General features: G+C 36.5%; 2 protein-coding genes across 3 annotated transcripts in view; both read right to left on the minus strand.

Moving 5' to 3' along the window:
* LOC108142892 (maternal protein pumilio) overlaps positions 1 to 17,301 on the minus strand; it is a 183,684-nt gene that overhangs the window by 67,990 nt on the left and 98,393 nt on the right.
* LOC121467534 overlaps positions 1 to 17,301 on the minus strand; it is a 51,611-nt gene that overhangs the window by 24,694 nt on the left and 9,616 nt on the right. For both annotated transcript variants that reach the window (XM_041709018.1, XM_041709017.1), the window contains exon 2: positions 9,956 to 9,967. In XM_041709018.1, the coding sequence (XP_041564952.1) occupies positions 9,956 to 9,967 (12 nt within the window). The remainder of the gene's footprint in view (positions 1 to 9,955; positions 9,968 to 17,301) is intronic.

Below are 17,301 nucleotides of genomic sequence, written 5' to 3' on the forward strand. Positions count from 1 at the left end.
AGGAGGGGGAAAAGTGCCTCAAAAGAATTTATGGCTGTAAAAATGTTTATTGCTTCTGTATTCAGTATTCTGTTTTTCCATCCCAGTTTTTTTATTGTGTGGGCGCGAGGGAGGGGATATGTATCCGTATCTAAATTGTTGCACTGGCTGCCACTTGACAGGTAGTCTCGAAGGAGAGAAAGCGAGAAAGGAAGCCAGCCTGTCACTTTGAATAATGTTCAGGGACCACATAAATTGGGCACCGCCGCATGTGAAATGTCCATGTCCAATGTTCTTCTTCGTCCCCACCTAATGAGCTGCTGAACCATCAAAAAAGTAAGGCGCAATTTTCAACACTTTTTTCTCGATTCCCCCAGTCACGAAAAATTTTAAATTAAATGAATGAAATTTTCCCTTGATGAAAGAGAACATTTGATGAAAGTGTCAGAATTAACGCGGCCACGTCACATGCATAAAACATCATAACGAAGGGTGTGGATTACTGAGGCCGGAGAATCAGCTCTAGCATCGACTTAATCCTGTTGAATTAAAGGCGGCAGTAGCTAAAAGGATAGCTCTCCCAGAAAGTCCCATGGATGATAGGCAAATGCTATGCAGAAAAAATGCAAAACGAATTTTGAATGCACTTTTATCCAAAGAATTTAAGATATTATATTCTCGACAAGAATGATTTCAAAGATTTTCACACTTATGAAAACCATATTTTTATTTATATAAATATCATTCAATTAATGAACACCGCAACAAGTTAAAAATATATAAAAATTATACAAACATAGAAAATGTAGAAATTTTAAAAACATATATGTTTAAAAATATTTGAATAAAACTAGAATTTTTTTTTTCTATTCATTTCAACATTCAATTGAAAACAATATTATTTTATTTATATGTGCCATAATATTTGTAAGACAAACAACACGCGCCAATATTTCCAAATAAAGTTATCGAAACCTGTGGGTGGAAAACCCTTTTTCAAAATTGGACCATACCCCATGAATAGTGAGAATGCCACCACTTTTTGTAACAGTCTTCGTGGCCATATATATTTTTTAATCAAAATTCTCTTAAATAATTAAAATGCAAATTGTGCGAGCATAAAATAACAAAAACAACGGCAGCAAATAAACACAGACACCGAGAGAGAGCTGGTGACAGGACATACGACGCAAGGACAAAGACAAAAACCAACCAAAGGGACAACAAACAAAACAACAAGTACGGGAAAAAATCCACCCACGACAAGGGAATGATACGACGACAATCCTGCTGTGGCTGCTGATGATGATGATGCTGCTTCTGATGCCTGAAGAGAACTTATCGGGGCAGGGTTGCCAGGGGGTTTGAGGTTTTGGGTTTGGGGTGTGGGTCCCGTGGTAAGGAGATGACGACGACTTTGACAGTTCTTTGTGGTATTTTCAACGCTGACTGACAAGATGAGAAAGCCGGGTAGTAGGTTGAGCCGTTAAAGTGTTAACGATGATAAAGTTGGGTGCCAACTGTTGTGTACAGCCACACGCCCACCCAAAGCCCATTTTCTATGTACAATTGCTTTCAAAATAGTAACACTGGCAATTTGAAATGGTTTTCTTTTCTCAAACTGAATTATTTTCAGGTTTACTGTTGTAGTATGAGAACTGTTTTCCAACAGATTTTAGAAATTTTCTATTTGTACTCTAAAATTTATTGTACTAAAAAAGTACATACATCCAAGGCGTTATAATTTTGACCTCATCTGTAGAGATTTACCTCATCTGTACAATGTTAACTTTTCCTATGATCTTATTTTAAAATTTTGACCTGGTCTGTAGAGATTTTCCTCTTTCACTCTGCATCGATCTCACGCACACGCACACGTGTTAAATTCATGACACAAGGTTCGCATACCCAAAAAGGGTTGCCCCCAAAAGAGGCGGCGAAAAAGGGGGAGGGTCTCACAAGTGCACGTGTGTGTGTGTTCATTAAGCTGCTTATTATGTTTGCACTTAAAAATTCATATGTGACTATGGCAACCCCACAAACAAATTGGTTGTGTCCCTTAAAACCCTTCACCTTCTCCTTCCCAAATTGGCATACTTAAGAACGACTACTATGCTTCATTAAACTGAGCCGAGGATTTGAAATTTTCAGCTGAGACCGGCTATGAAAAGTGGCCTGCCCATCCTCCTTTGTCTTTATACATTTTTTACTCGCATGTGTTTGTGCCCTCTGCATATTAATTTATTGGCAGTGCCCGGGAAAATTAACAACTTGTAAAACACAAAATTTAATTAAGTATACGCAATGTGGCGCAATAACAAAAATATTCTTTTTCCTCGCCAGCTTTTTTGTCGTCATTTTATAAATATTAAATTAGCAGTTTTAACGAGGTCAAGTGTGGTAATACTTGATGAGCAGATCGGATAGGTGAATGGGGGGTTCTTTCTGATGAAATGCTTTGCGGTTAGCGTACAATACTAAAAAATACATGGTTTCGTCTTGCACAAGAGCCGAAATTATGGTGCAGTAATTTTTAAGTTGCTTATTTAAACCGTAAGGCATTACATTAACTTTACAAATGAGGGTTTTCGTTTTATCAATAAATTAGCGAAGTTTTATTGATTCACTATTTATTTCGAATCAAAGAATATCTCGTTTAAGAATATTTGAAGAACAAGCGAAAAAGAAAATCCAGCACGCCCATAGAATGGTGAATTAAAACCCTGAAAATAAGCGGAAAATGGCAAGAAAGAAACTGCGAGTTAAATTATGAAGGGGTCTCGAAACTCATAGCCCAGGATATAGGACGAAAGAGCAAAAAGCCAAAAAGGACTTGGGTTAAGAGCCTGGGAAGGAGTTAAATAGGAGAAAGGCCAAAGTTCATTTAAGCGAAAATGTAATTTTATGCTTTTTAATTGAGCGAATATGCGTGGCAGCGCATATGGCACCGGAAAACGGGGAAAAGGACGAAGGATAAAGTAGAAAGCGGACCTGGGTTAACCCCTGATGAGTTTTCGCCTTGATGAGTCTGCGCCGCACTCAAGCGAAATAATCAACGTAACAAAGTGCGGTGTATAGAATAGAGAGATAGCGGGACGTTGTAGGTCCTTCCTTGTTTAGGCCAAATGCAGGTGTTATCCTGAGGCGAACAAGTACCAACTTTAATGTATTGAAACAACTATAAGGAATGATGCTGATGGTGGCCTGATGAAAAGCAATAAAAATGCACCATTATTAATCATCATCAATCAATGTCATCCATCAAAATGCGTGGCTACCCCTTCTCTTTCCCATGAAATCGTGCTTTGTTCGCTTTTCTCCTTATTTTTTCACCCACTCCCTGTTCTTTATGCTGTCCATTAACATCATCAACGCCTTTTTACCTAAAACACCAGACACACGACCAGACATTGCTGAAGGAAACGAAAATGGGGGAGGAGAATTTTATCTCGAACTTAAGCACTAAAATTAGATTCATAAAATTTAAGGCAAATTAAGTTATGTTTTGAAGCACTTTTGCCTATAAATGCCATAATTATCTCCGCAAGAAATATGTTACATATTCAAACAAACACTACGTACAAATAATTTTCTTTATTTTCCAAATACGCAAAAAAAATTGAATTGAACTTCAAGAGTTTTATCAAAACTAAAGTATTAACCAGATTCAAAAGACTTAAGGCAATGAAGTTAGTTTTTGAAAGCTTTTAGCTATTAAATTTATTTGCCTTATCCAAAAAACACTATCTTTAAATAAGTTTCTTTAGCTTCCAGTTAAGCAAAATACAACTAATTAACCTGTAAGCGCCAAATTCAAAAGTTTGATAGGAAATACAAGTAATAACTATAATTACCCGCAGCATTCGCAGCTTTCTAACAAAAGTACGTGTTGCTAAATCAAAAACCCTTCCCATTCCGACTTTAGAAAGGTTTAGCTGACCCATAAAGAGCTGACACTTGTAAGGCGTTCGGGGAAAGGTTCCGATTCGTTCCCTTTCAAAGTCGGACACTACACAACCTACCATTTTTGCTTCTTCCTTTCCTTGTCTGAACTTGAAGTTCAGTGAACTTTTCGCCAAGTCAACGACCAAAAGAAAGGCACACCAACTAAACATGTAAAACCAGCTACGGCAGAGAAAGGGGGGCTGAGGAAATATGGGCAGAAGAATGAGAACAATAATGATAATAATGATATCATATGGATAAAGAGCTACTACAATGAAAGAAAAGAACTGAACTTGAGTCCACACTCGTGGTTAAGTAGCATAAATATTTCATATTTCTCGTTTTGGTTTGGCATTGTTTTATTTGGTTGCATGTGTTTCTTTGAATATTTTTATTTTTCTTTTACCCTATTATATCACACCCATTGTGGCGATTCTTCCTTTTTTTCCTTTGTTTCATCTCATTTAAATTTATCAAGCGTAATTTTTCGGGCCCCTCCGTCTATAATTTAGCCCCCCTTCTCCATTTCTTTCACACTTGCCGTGAATTTAATTAACAAACTCGACGGTGGCCTCTGCCCTGGCGCTATCTTCTGTTTTTCCACCCAAAGTGAACTTCTTGACTCTCCAAAAAGTCTGGCTCATAAACTTTGCCGGCACTTCTTCTATAGCTTCTTCTTTTTTTTTCTCGCCCAGTATTTTCGTGAGTAGCTTGAATAGCAATTGACATACAAAATACTTTTGAGTGTCATGCTACCTTTTCAGGTAACTTACCCATCCAAGCCCCACCTTCCCTCTTCATTTTTTCAGCTTTTTCTTCTTGTACCATTGTTTCGTGGACGTTACTGCGATGCCTTTTTGGGTTGTGTTGGCAGGCGAGCTATAAACTTTATTAAATTTTAAACAGACAGTAAAATTTCGAAGGATATATGTATATATATAGAACATAAACCAGATAATCAGGCAAATGCATGAACATAAATAAATTTTAACTTCCTTTTTAACTGTATTGTAATTTAAAAAACTAAGACAAAAAGTGGTTTGTCAACACTTGACAAAAACTGCACCATAAATCCAAATAAATTAAGCAAATATGTTGCATTTCGTGATAAACACGCATATGGAATTCGGAAGTAAAGCCGAATAAAAAAAATCGAAATGAATGTTAATTGCCCTCTAAATTGAGCTAAAGCTATAGAATTAATTTGCTCATCCAAAACGATTTGAATTAATTTTAGGGGTCAAGTTCAGGGTTTGATCGAATTTTAGAGATCAAACATGAAACCAAAGAAGAATAGGATTTGTTAAAAACAATAAAAGTTTTTTTTACGCATGATTTAATTTTTCGGAACTGGTAACCCCTTTTTCAGGTTAGCTTAAATTTTAGTTAAGCTTTCCAAGCTCTAAAACTAAATTCCTGAGACTTAAAACTTTCCAAATTTGATCTTCAATCTGGTTCATTCCTTCTAAAAGTCCCATAAGATTTAGAGCAATGGTTTCCCAACAAACAAACAGAGGGCTTTCTTTCATTGCCAATTGTGAGGGAAAAGTAACCAAAGAAAACCTGACGCACATGCCAAAATTCGCCACACAACAATGGCCACAGTCATAACCCACTTTTTCCTCAGCCGCAATGTCTAAGCTTCACATGCAGGCGACGTCGACGACGGCGATAATGGCACGTAAGCATGAAAACTATGACTAAGTATTTCTTTCGGTTCATCATCATAAGCAATATTATCATCAGCATCTCATATCTTGCTCGAAACTCACGACGAAAGTGTCAAATCAGACAGACAGACAACCAGAACTATGTTGCGCCCACATAGTGACCGCCTTATTTTCTTCTACCTGGTGAAAATTCCAAAAAACATGTGTATACAAATAATTTTGCCAAACTGAAAATGAGCCAGCGCAATATTTATTTTCGTTTCCAAATTTTAGTTTTTCTCGCTTTGTTTTGCTGTCTCATTTCGATTTTTCACACTTTAGTTGATGACAGATAGTGTTGATATATTTTTAAGGGGGCTGTGATGGGACGAAAGATCTGAGGAAAGGGGTCTGTGAGTTGGATTTGGTGGATGTCAAAGTGATTTTAAAAGTATATGTTGTGGGACTATCCATGGCACTAGAATGAGTAATGGGAATAAAGATTGATCTTTAGTTTTTTGCAGTAAAACAAACAGTGGTTGAAGATGTACAAAATTGGGCAGCTCATATTAGGAGAATTGTATACCAATGACTTTAAAATTGGTAGAATATATTTAACTTTATTTTGTGAGGCAAAAAAAAGTTTTAAAAACAAAATAAAAAACCACATGAGATCTAAACCAGTTAAGTACCTCATCAGTTCATTACACATTTTGGTACATTTTCATTACATTTCGCTGCTGCTCGCTTCCAAAGCTTTGCTTTCTTTTCTTTGATAATCCAGGCTGACATTGTCAACTTAAATGCAACTTGGGGTCACATTTTAAAGTGAGAGCCGACAGGGCAAACGGGTGTTTGGGGGTTGTTGAGTTGCCTTTGCCTCTTGACTGACAGTTTCAATTTGCACTAACTTCGAGTCAAGAAATAGCTAGTGGAGAAGAGAGAGTGGAGATCCACATCCCATGAAAATGACGCCTTTCTTTGGGTATTAAGGTCAAAAAGCGTTAAACCAAAACAACAACTGAAGCAAGAAAAACAAACAAGGTAAACTGAAAGAAGAGCTGGAGCTGTAGCTGGACACAAAAAGGCCAACAGATTTGCTGCAACAACCGCAAAAGGTACAAAAGCATGAACCAGAACCCAAAAAAAAAAGTAAAGAATACGGGAAAGGAAATAGGAGCTACTGGAGCTATAGAATCAGGTCAGGCCAACTCAGAACAAAAATGTGCAATGCCGTAAAGGCCAAGCGAAAATAATTGGCCAAAAAAGAGGTAAGGAGGAAAAGGCAAACAAAAACAAACACGATTTGGCTTATGCACTTTTGGCTTTAATGAAAAGAAAGCCGAGATAAAAAGAAGCAGAAACCAAAGCCAAAAGCCAAAGAAAGACTTCGATTCTTCGCTGTCTTTGGTTTACCGTTATGTTGACCGCGTTACTTAACGGTACCATCGACGAACACCCTACCTCCAAAGAAAAGGGGGTTTTCGAGGTGGAGGTTCTTAAGAACCGGTTTCATTTTGTTTGACGACCGTCGTTGTTGTCGTCGCTTCTTCAGCATTGACACCCATTTGAAGGCGATAAGCTAAGAAGACCGGTTCTTCTTCCAACGACTCCTCCCGACTTCTTTTCAATTCTTCGTGTTGCGAATTCTTAATTCCCACTCTTCAAGCTTTCCAAATGAACGACAGCAGTGTGCCGAGATTAAGATCGGCAGTCAAACTGTAATGAGTGTGGGTTCCTTGCTTTTTTGAAGGCGAAATTTGTCAAACTGGAGCATCAAAGATAGCCCACATAAAATTAACTCCAAATGGTAAACATAGGATTTTAGGAAAAAACATTTTAAGTGTTCAACAGATCATTCAAAATGGAAGTATTTTTCATATAAATTATTTGAAAATTTCTGGAAGTGAAGACAGTAATCCAATAGGTAACAGATCTATACGTTACACTATGGTTATTAATTGATTTACTCAAAAGTCGTCTCTATTATTTGTATTAAACCGAATAGATTAATATCCATAATCATCGTTATTCGCGAGTATAGCTCATTATGATGGCTCAAACGTTTCTAAGCAAATGAGGGTCCATAATTTTTGGAGCATTCTAAGCGTATTTACATAATTGTATTGTCGGTCAACCGGAAATTGACCAACCAACCCACCAACACAATAATCGTTTCAGATCGCTTGACCAACTTGGTCGCTTCCGTTTGATTACCGCGGTTATTAATTCTCTTCTGCTTTTGGCTCTTTGTCGGTTGACCAACCAAACATTTCTACTCGACGTGTACAGTTCGTTTTGTTTGATATTTCGTGGTTGTGGTAAAACAAAAAGGCAAATATCTATACCAACGAATCTAATGGAATTGCTGGCAAGCAATTAACAAAAGAAATAAAAAAGGAAACCCAAAGCCAACAAAACTGAAACTGATTCTGATTAAAAAATAAAATTATTTTGAAATATGTGAAGCAAGGTTGTAGCGAGGGTTGCCCCACAAGTTTAAAAATGTTACTGTTGCTCAGCTTTAATTTCAACAAACCGCAATTATGTCTCTAAAATTGCAATAATGAAGAGTAATTTGCTACAATTTTATTTGAAGTCAACGACTCTATTAATTTCTACGGTTTGTAATTTAAACTACTTTTATAAAAATTATTCCAGTATCAATCAATTTAATATTAAATTAAATCTTTTAAGTAATTTAATAAAACTCCTGAAACGCAATGACTTCCCAGCTGTTGCGTTCGTTTTTATTAAAATTCCCATAGACGGCACGTTTCTCATTTAAGTTTTGGTTTGTTTACGATCTTGACATTTTCCATTCAGGTAAAACTTGCTATACATATTGATTTCTGTTATTTTTGTCAAGCAGTGTTATGACTGTGATGACTGGACTTAGGAACTAAGGAACTGAACTGACTAGACTAGTCTAGTTAATTAGTAAGTTAAGTTGGCAGATGGAATGGCGTGTTTGTGTCTATTTTATGACTATTTGACTGACTCTACAACAAAAGTTATATAACATTTATGGCTTCTTGATTATCTTCGCTTGAGAAACGGTATTTGTTGCCGAACACATGATGAAAGCAAAATCTGGCTCAACTGTTTTAATTGAGTTTGTACTTTTTTTGTTGCACATTTTTGAATTTGTGCATTCAGTTTGATGGACATTGTATCTATCTGTACATATTTTGGATTGGTCATGCAACAAATTCTTTCACAAGCAATCAAATCAAAAGCGGTCTGACTTGTTTTCAAAGTCAAGAAGATAAATTGGCAACTTGTTTTAATAATATTATATGGTTTTTGTTTTGGTTTTTTTCACACGACAACAATCCTTCAAAAAGCCTGTATAAATTTCATCAGCATGCGCGCTAATGTCTTGAGTTCGCCTATCTATCTTTACATTTGTTTTTATATGCAAATTATTTATTGGATTTGAGGCCTATTTACATTTGCTGATTAAATTTATTTCTTTTTCACATATTCTACAATATTTAATGCAAATGGGGGACCTAAGGTATTCAATATAAAATCAACCGATTCTGTTCAAGTTTAAATTTAGTTGCCTGTCGACTGAGTTAAATTTTCCTAATCAAATAAATGTAGCATTTTAATAGGTTTATGCGCAGTGAAACAAAAATAGGTGTGGTATAAAAATAAACTCAAAATATAAACTAAGAAACACATAATGGGAAAGACTTCAAGATACGGTCCATGATATTATGTGAGTTTCGAAATATTGGTTCTCTAAAAAAACATTTATATAATAATTTCGTTCAACATTTGTACCCCTTCCAGGGTATCTATACTATATAGAGCCGATGACGGGACGCAGATTTAGATGAAAAAGTCGCCAACCCAAGAGTTGATGACTAACCTTATGCCACCTCATAAATACCTCAATATATCTTGGATATATTAATTGCATATATCTCTGAATACAAACATTTCACAGTGTCCTTGAAAAATAGCATTTATCTTTAACCATGCCAAAATTTATGGCACTCTTGGCTGCAGAATCCGCAAGATATATATTTTCGGTTCACCTGGTTTGAGGATTCTGGTCTCTGTTTATGACCTGCTATTAATTGCCTAAGTGAAATTCCATTTGCCCCCTCGCTATAAGTTCTGTAAATACAATTTAATTGCTAATATTCACCGCACCAATCCACCCGCTTTTTGAAATGACGCACTTGCCCGAAAGATTTTGTTTAGCACAAAAATATATAACACACAATCAGGAAATGTTGATAAATATGCCAATTGGAGTGGTTAATGTTAATGTTTGCACACGGTGAAGGATTTTCCAAGCAGGGGAAAATGGTTTAGGGATGGAAAACGCAGATAGCCAGAGATTTCCCGCCAAAGAAGTTACGTACATTGTCACCTACCTGCAAAGAGAAAGAGAGAAGGAAGTGTGAGAAATGGTAGTGGAAAATGCAATTTCAGATATGTTGACAAATAAATACGGTTAAGGTTTTGAGATTTATAACGACATTCGGTGGGAGAATTGTGCACATAATAAATCTTTATGTCTAGGAACTAAAAGAGCTGCAAACTTTTGCGTGCTAGGTTTATTATAAATTTAGACTAGTAGTTTGTAATTTATTTTCAAAACAATTTGTTCAAATGATTTGTTTGATACTTCAAATATTAGTCTTCTTCGGAATATAAACCAGCCAAAATAGTTTCTTTTGAACTTTCTAAACTAAATACGCATATTTTAGTGAAGCTCCTAAAATATTCATGGACTGCACGCTGTAACATCTCAAAAGTCAAATTAAAATTTCCCTTCAAGTCAAAACAAAAGGAATCTTGCACTTTGTTTAGCATTACATTCTGCCAAAAACACTCAAAAAAAAAAAAAAAAGAAATAGAGAAAAACAAGAGCAGTTCAAAGGCGCTACCACGAAGTCGACAGTAGACATTTTCCCTGGGTTCTGAGCCGAGCAGCTTGTCAACTTCAATTTGGTCGCTTCTCATAAATATTGACGCGAATTGTCGCTTGCGTTTTTGGTAAAGGGAAGGGAAAGGGGAACAAGGGAAAGAAGTGAGCAGGGTTATTAAAAAATTCATGGCTTGTAAAATGCTGAAAATCCGGGCAATGGAAAATTTAAAATGCCTATAAAGGGAAAAGGGGAGTGAGCAGCGGGGAGAGGAGATGAAAATTGGCCGGCAAAGCGGCTTATAGAACACCGAGGAACAGAAACCAATGCCGCTTGCCCTGTGGCCTTTTCCGACCGCAATGTTGGCGGAGGTGGGTGGAAATGCCTTTGGAGAAGTGGTCTGCAGGTTGTGCGCGGAAAACATGGCTGCGTTTGACGTCCACTCGAAAATATCATTTACATATCCGCGGAGGAGTTCGTCGTATCTCAGCGGGAAATACATGAAAAGCTTTTACATTTTTGATAGCCACCCGTTTTTTATCTTCACAACAAAAAACAAAAAAAAAAAACAATCACCTGTGTGTGTTATCCACTGATCCAGCTCCCTTTGATTTTTGGCCTCAGTATTTTGTTACATTTTTTTTTTACAAATTAAATTTAATTTCCATGTTTGGAGCTCTTGATCATATTAATATTTCATTTATTTGAACCTTTCGGCATTTAAAATTTAACCAAAAGTTAAATTTACCCCTTTTTTAATTCATATCAATTTCATTTATGTTCTTTCAAATTCTTTTTTTTCTTTTTGCTTCTACCCTTGATTTTGCTCAATACTTTGTTTATTTATATTCGGTTATGGCCAAAGCAAAAAGATAATTGAGGCAGAAAAAAATGTTTGTACAGGCACATCTGTGCACTTTTTTCCTCTGGTTTGTTTTGCTCTTCGGATCTTTGCTTTTTGTTTATGTTTTAATTACGTTCTCGTGGCTGATTTATGCTCATGAATTGTGGCGTGGGTGAAAATGAAAAGGGGATGTAGTCGTAATAGAGTGGTCACAGTTGCTTCTGTTGGCCTTGAAAGAAAATTGGGTTATCAGGGAGATTATAGCATAATTGGTGCCGAGATAACTTGTCTGCCTTCAAGGGAATTTAATTAGAGAAAACATTTTCAATAATATATTTAATTTTAATTGTTTTGAAAAACGTTTTGTGATTTTTAGTTCAGGTAAGCTTTGTTGTTAATTTAATTAAAATAATATAAATTAATGTACAGTTTTCCTTAATATTTCCTCTTAAACTTCCCCAGATACCTTGTTAAATTGTTTAATCTTCCATAGAAATCTCAGCTTTTTCACCTCATTGTCCCCAACAACAACTTGCCTTTGTTTTCGATTCCCTTTAGAGTCCTGCAATGCGCTTTCCATTTGTTGGGAGATGATAAATGACCGGCATTCCCAAGCTATCCATCTACATCTACCAGACCAAAACCAGCCATGGACATCCATGCATCTAACGAAGTAATATCTATGTATCTATCTGGGCTATCTTTTGTGTATTGTTATTGCCTTTCGGTTTGAATATTTCCGCTTTATGTATATAAATACATTTGATATATACGTATCCATCTATGTATAATATGGCCATCGAACGTTTTTCGTTGTTGCCTGCAACTTGTCAGTTTCTGCACAAAGACCATCAATTTATTTAGTTTTATTATCTGCACACGCAGTGCGGAGAGCTCATAGATGGGGTGGTGATGTGGGGTGGGCCTGTTTTTTTTCCGAAGCGAAGTTCTTTCTATATTGGCTCAGAGGTTCTGTATTTTTTGCTTTCTCCCTTTTGTTTACGCTCTGCACGCAATGCATAACACAAAAAAAAAAAAAAAATGGAAAATTGTTTGTTGCAAGTGTCGTACTCTACCCCCAACAAAAAAAAAACAAAAAAAATAGAAAAATGAAAAAAAACAATGGAGTGAAAAAAGGAATATCTTGACACTTTATCGTTAGCCAAAAACTAGCGCAGCGTAAACAAAAGACAAGCGATGGGCGAAAAGTGGAGGCAGGCACAACATGACACGAGGGGCGGCAGGGCAGTGGGGGCGTGGCAGGGCAATGTAAGGTTTTGGCATTTTCGCGCTTGGCGTTAAATTCCCCTGACAGCTATAAAATTGCATTTTAGAGCAGCACAGTACGGCACACAGTGCAGGGAAGTCAAAACCAAAGTGGCAAGGAAGGAAAAAGGCACGCAGCGGATACAACATTGTATCTATGTATCTAATAAATAGTTATTGCCAAAATGCAAGAAGAACAAGAACAAAAAGAACGAACAAAAGTGCGACATCATTATATAAATTGTGCGGTGGCCAGCGTTGAGCATCATATGTTTTCTATCTGTATCTATCAGATACACTCGCCGGTTTTCGCTTCGCTTTCCTCTAAGTTTGAAGTGATTTCACACACATGTTTTCCCCAAAGCAACTTTTTTCCTCCTCGTCTCGTACTCTACTCTCTGTCAACATGACCACAAAATGTTTCACAGCTGTGCGAAGGGGAGAAAAAAAAGAAAATATCTTAGTGAGCACGGGGGAGTTACTCTTGGTTATTTGTCATTGATGGAGAATATGGGCATCGGGGGAGTTGGACTGGGGCGTAAAAACAAACAGAAACTCGTGCACGTGACACGGAAATCATATTTATCTGATGCACCACTGGAAAATTTATTCTAGCTACGCAAAAATCCGTTTCAAATAATCTTTTTAATGGCTGGAAATGTATTTTCAATTGATTGAATATTTATAAGGAATTAAATACAATTATTTGTCCATGTTTACTTGATAAATTTATTTTAGATAAAAAATATGCCTATATTTTATATAAAAATTTTATTTATCGATTTCAAAATATATTTGACGCAATTGAAAGCTTATCCCCTCTTTCTTGAAGAGAAATTAAAAATAAATATAAGAGAAAAAAGTTAAAATTCATTTTAAATTAAATATATATTTTATTTGTTTTATTGTTATTCAAACCCCCTCTCTCTCGATAGAAACTCTTCTGTCAAACATTTCAATTCCACAGCTGTTTTATAACCCTGCCGATATCTTTCTACATTCCCGTGGGGTTTCCATTTCAATATGCCGCCTCACACAAATTGATTTCGATTGTAATCTTTGAGTGAGTGAATTTTTATGAGACATCATCAAGAGCTCAGTTCTCTGAGGGAATATTTAGGATTGGGGGATTTTATTTTCCTCCATAGGCCTGCTCTGTCTGCAGCCCGCGCGATAACAGTGCCACATGACACGTGTCTAGGCCACGTGTTCGAGACCCGACCCTCTTTTCCCGGCAAAAAGGGTTAGGCCTAGAGCCTGATGCGCCCGCCCTCCCATTTTATATTATTTAATTTTTTTGTGGTAGCTTTCACTGCTCTACCGCTTGAGTTGAGATTACACGCTTGTCAGCGAAGGCGTTTCGCCCGCAAAATCTGTCGAAAAAAGGGTTTCGGGGTGGTGACGACATATAGAGGGTCTTGGTGGTTGACTGATAAAATGAGCAATATGTTCGGGTTACTTGAGTTAGATAAGTGGTGTACACATAAAGAGGAGTGCCAGTACTCCAGAAAGAGCTTAAAAATGTTGTTTTTTTCTTTTATCCAATTTACAGGTTGTTTATTTATAATAAATTTTAGAGAATTGCGATCTTCTTATAAGCAAAAACTTAATTTTAGCTGATATTACTGTTTACTGTTGAATATGTTTATTATTTATTATCATTTTTTTTTATAGGTTTCATATGAATACACATATTTTAAAATTACATCCTCATTTATCTCATTTTGGCTATGGTACTTACATTTGTAGGTCAATTTTTATATTTTTGGCAGCACATTCAACTTTGTTCATCTTGAAAAGTGTTCAAGTGCAACTTAAATGAACTCAATTTTTGGATTACAATTTTTTGTGCCAGCACAAATTGCCAGCATCACCCCTCACGCTACGCAAATGTTATTCTCCTCGTTTTTGCTCATTTTTATATACACTTTTGGCTCTGAACGATTATGAATGCGAATGAAAATGAAGTTCGGCCGTTGCGAAGTTAGTTGGGTAGGAGGTTACAAAAGGCTCTTCGCTACTAAGCGGCTGATGAAGTGGATTCCACGGCAAGAGCAGCAGTAGGAGCAGTAGCAGCAAGGCAGGCGCCTAATTTGCTTAAATAATTTGTAAGTGCAAAGTTATGAATTGCTTGGATGAGCAGCAGCTTGCAGAGGATTATATTCTCTACAACTTCCACTCAGCCATTTCCCCGGGAATTGCACTTTGCGGCAAATCGTTTTCCTTTCATCCCACCCCCTCTTTGAAAAGCTCTAAATTTTGTTCGCCCGTTCATAAAATGTTAATTGTTTGTTTTTCCCGTTTGACAACCCCACATTTTCATAGGAAATGAAGCTTAGAATTCGCAGAATGAGAACAAACGACAGAAAAGCGGGGAAAAGTGGGTTAAATGCTTAATGATCTGATGATCATGCTGGGAATGGGAGCTGCAGTAATTGCAAATGGAAAACTGCAACTGCAACTGCAATTGCAGGCGCAGCATCACGTAGAACTCATTTATCTGCCTGGTTTTCCACAATAAATAATTGTACACATGCGGATGCGCGCAGATACTTTCTGGGTGAAAGTTTCGTTTCACACTCTGTACTGTGTGCTTCCATGTTTAAATGCAATGAAATTGGATTTTCATTACGAATGCTCAGACAGTGGATAACTCGAGGTTCCAAAATGCTTGTTTTCTCTTCCATTTATGAATTACGACAATTTCACTGAGTTTGGCTGACGTGTGACACAGTTTGTCTGCGGGAGTTTCCATAATTGTTCTTACGTGACACATTTTACCACTGCGAAAGACATGGAAAATACTCAAAGAAGCTGAAAAACTGGTAACAGTGTGGCATCTCCCAGATACTTTGACACTTTTCAAACGCGCTTCAAGGTGATACGTTTGGCCATAGGCTACAAAAAGTTGAATCATTGTCAGAACACGAGAGCATGTGTATCTGTCAGATACTTTGGCTAACTCACGTTACACGTAGCCGGCATATACTTCCGAGAAGAACGACCCGTGTTCACTGTACCGGGCACGTTCGTGGCAAATGTAGTTGCTTGATACTTGTCTCAAAAAACGATACACGAAGATTCAAAAGAATGTTTGCTATTTTTTCATTTTTATAATTAATTTTGTAGTGCTTTAACTCATTTTATTCCATTAAAGAAAATTTCAACCAATTACTTGCCTCAGCAGAAACAATGCCAATGCAGAAATAATTGATTGTCGCCCCAAAATGATCTACTCTCGATACTTAAATATCCAGCTGCATAACAAATCGTAGTTATGCTTTGACTTATGGGTTAACTACCAATCAATGCAATGTGCCCAACATCAACAACACCAGAACTCAAGTCCAACACACAACAACAGTAACAACACCAGCAAGTCGGTGAAGACCAAAATCAAATCCAGAACGCACTTAACTCAATATGGCTAACTTTTGGCCCCTAGATCTCTGCTCCAACCATATATCCACTCGAATACCCATCCCCATTCCTATCCATTCCCCTTCTCCTCATCGACATCATTCAAAAAGTCGTAGCTAACAAATTGCACTGTCGAATGCAATATTTTTGCTTTTAGCCATAATACCTTTTACATATGCTACGACAGATGGCAGTGAAGAGCATTTTAAGCTGCCATCTCCACCCACAAACTCCGACCACCGCCCCTCATCATCCTTCATTTGGCTGCCTCCTCTTCCACTTTTGTACATTGAAAAAAAAAGAATTACTTCTTATACAAATAGTACACATTTGTGGTTAAAAAACGCTGATATCTTATATTTAAAGTTAAGAATTAAGTTTGGATTTATATAATACAAACTCTTGTTTTTAGATTTTAATTAATGAATAATGGTTATTTTATGATTTCTAAATACAAATTATAACATAAAAATTATTCCCGATATGTAGATCAATGGTGAACTTGATTTGTATAAAAAAATTAAGATCTTTATAATTTTTAATATATTAAAGATTCTACAGTTATTTATTTATTTATTATTAAAGACATCAATTTTCCATTAATATACTGGTATTTAGTTAGTCAAACTGTACGTTACTTCCATAAAAATATTAAACATTTTATGAGTAAACATTTTTTGTGAACTATTCTTTTAATATCCCAAAATTATGATTTAGAGATATATTTACTTTATATATAAATAAGTTTCATTAAAATTCAATTCAACTAATTTATTTGTAGATTGAAATTTTTAGGAGTAATTGTTTTAGACGTAAGTAAAGACACCCTAATGTAATTATTATTAAATTTACTGGTATTTATAAACCCTAATTTCAATATTTTCTTTGAATTCATAGATTTCTCTTAGTGCTTTGATGCCCCAGCCAAAGGTAAGTAACCCAGCCACAAGAGTCAGTTAGTGAGTCGGGATGTTGAGGTTGAGGGGAGAACTTGTTAGCATGAGATGTGGATGTTCCTCGGACCAAAGGAGCATCGAATGCAGAGAAGATACCGAATACCGAGGAGGAGGGACTCGGATGAGAGCGATGCCAAAGTGATAAATCCTTGCGGCTTTTTATTTCCACTGAGGCGGCGTCGTCGTCTCCTGTTTCTGTATGTTTATGGGTGTGTGTCTGTGTGTGGGTGTGATTTGCCACGCCCCCACTGCAGCACGCATTGCATTACAGGCACAATAATTCTTACTGACAGCTCTTGGGTTCTACGTTCTTTTTCATTTCCCCCTTTTTTTTATAACTAACTTGAAACGCA

This window comes from Drosophila elegans, unplaced genomic scaffold, assembly GCF_018152505.1.
Source record: "Drosophila elegans isolate 14027-0461.03 unplaced genomic scaffold, ASM1815250v1 contig_468, whole genome shotgun sequence".
NCBI lineage: Eukaryota > Metazoa > Arthropoda > Insecta > Diptera > Drosophilidae > Drosophila > Drosophila elegans.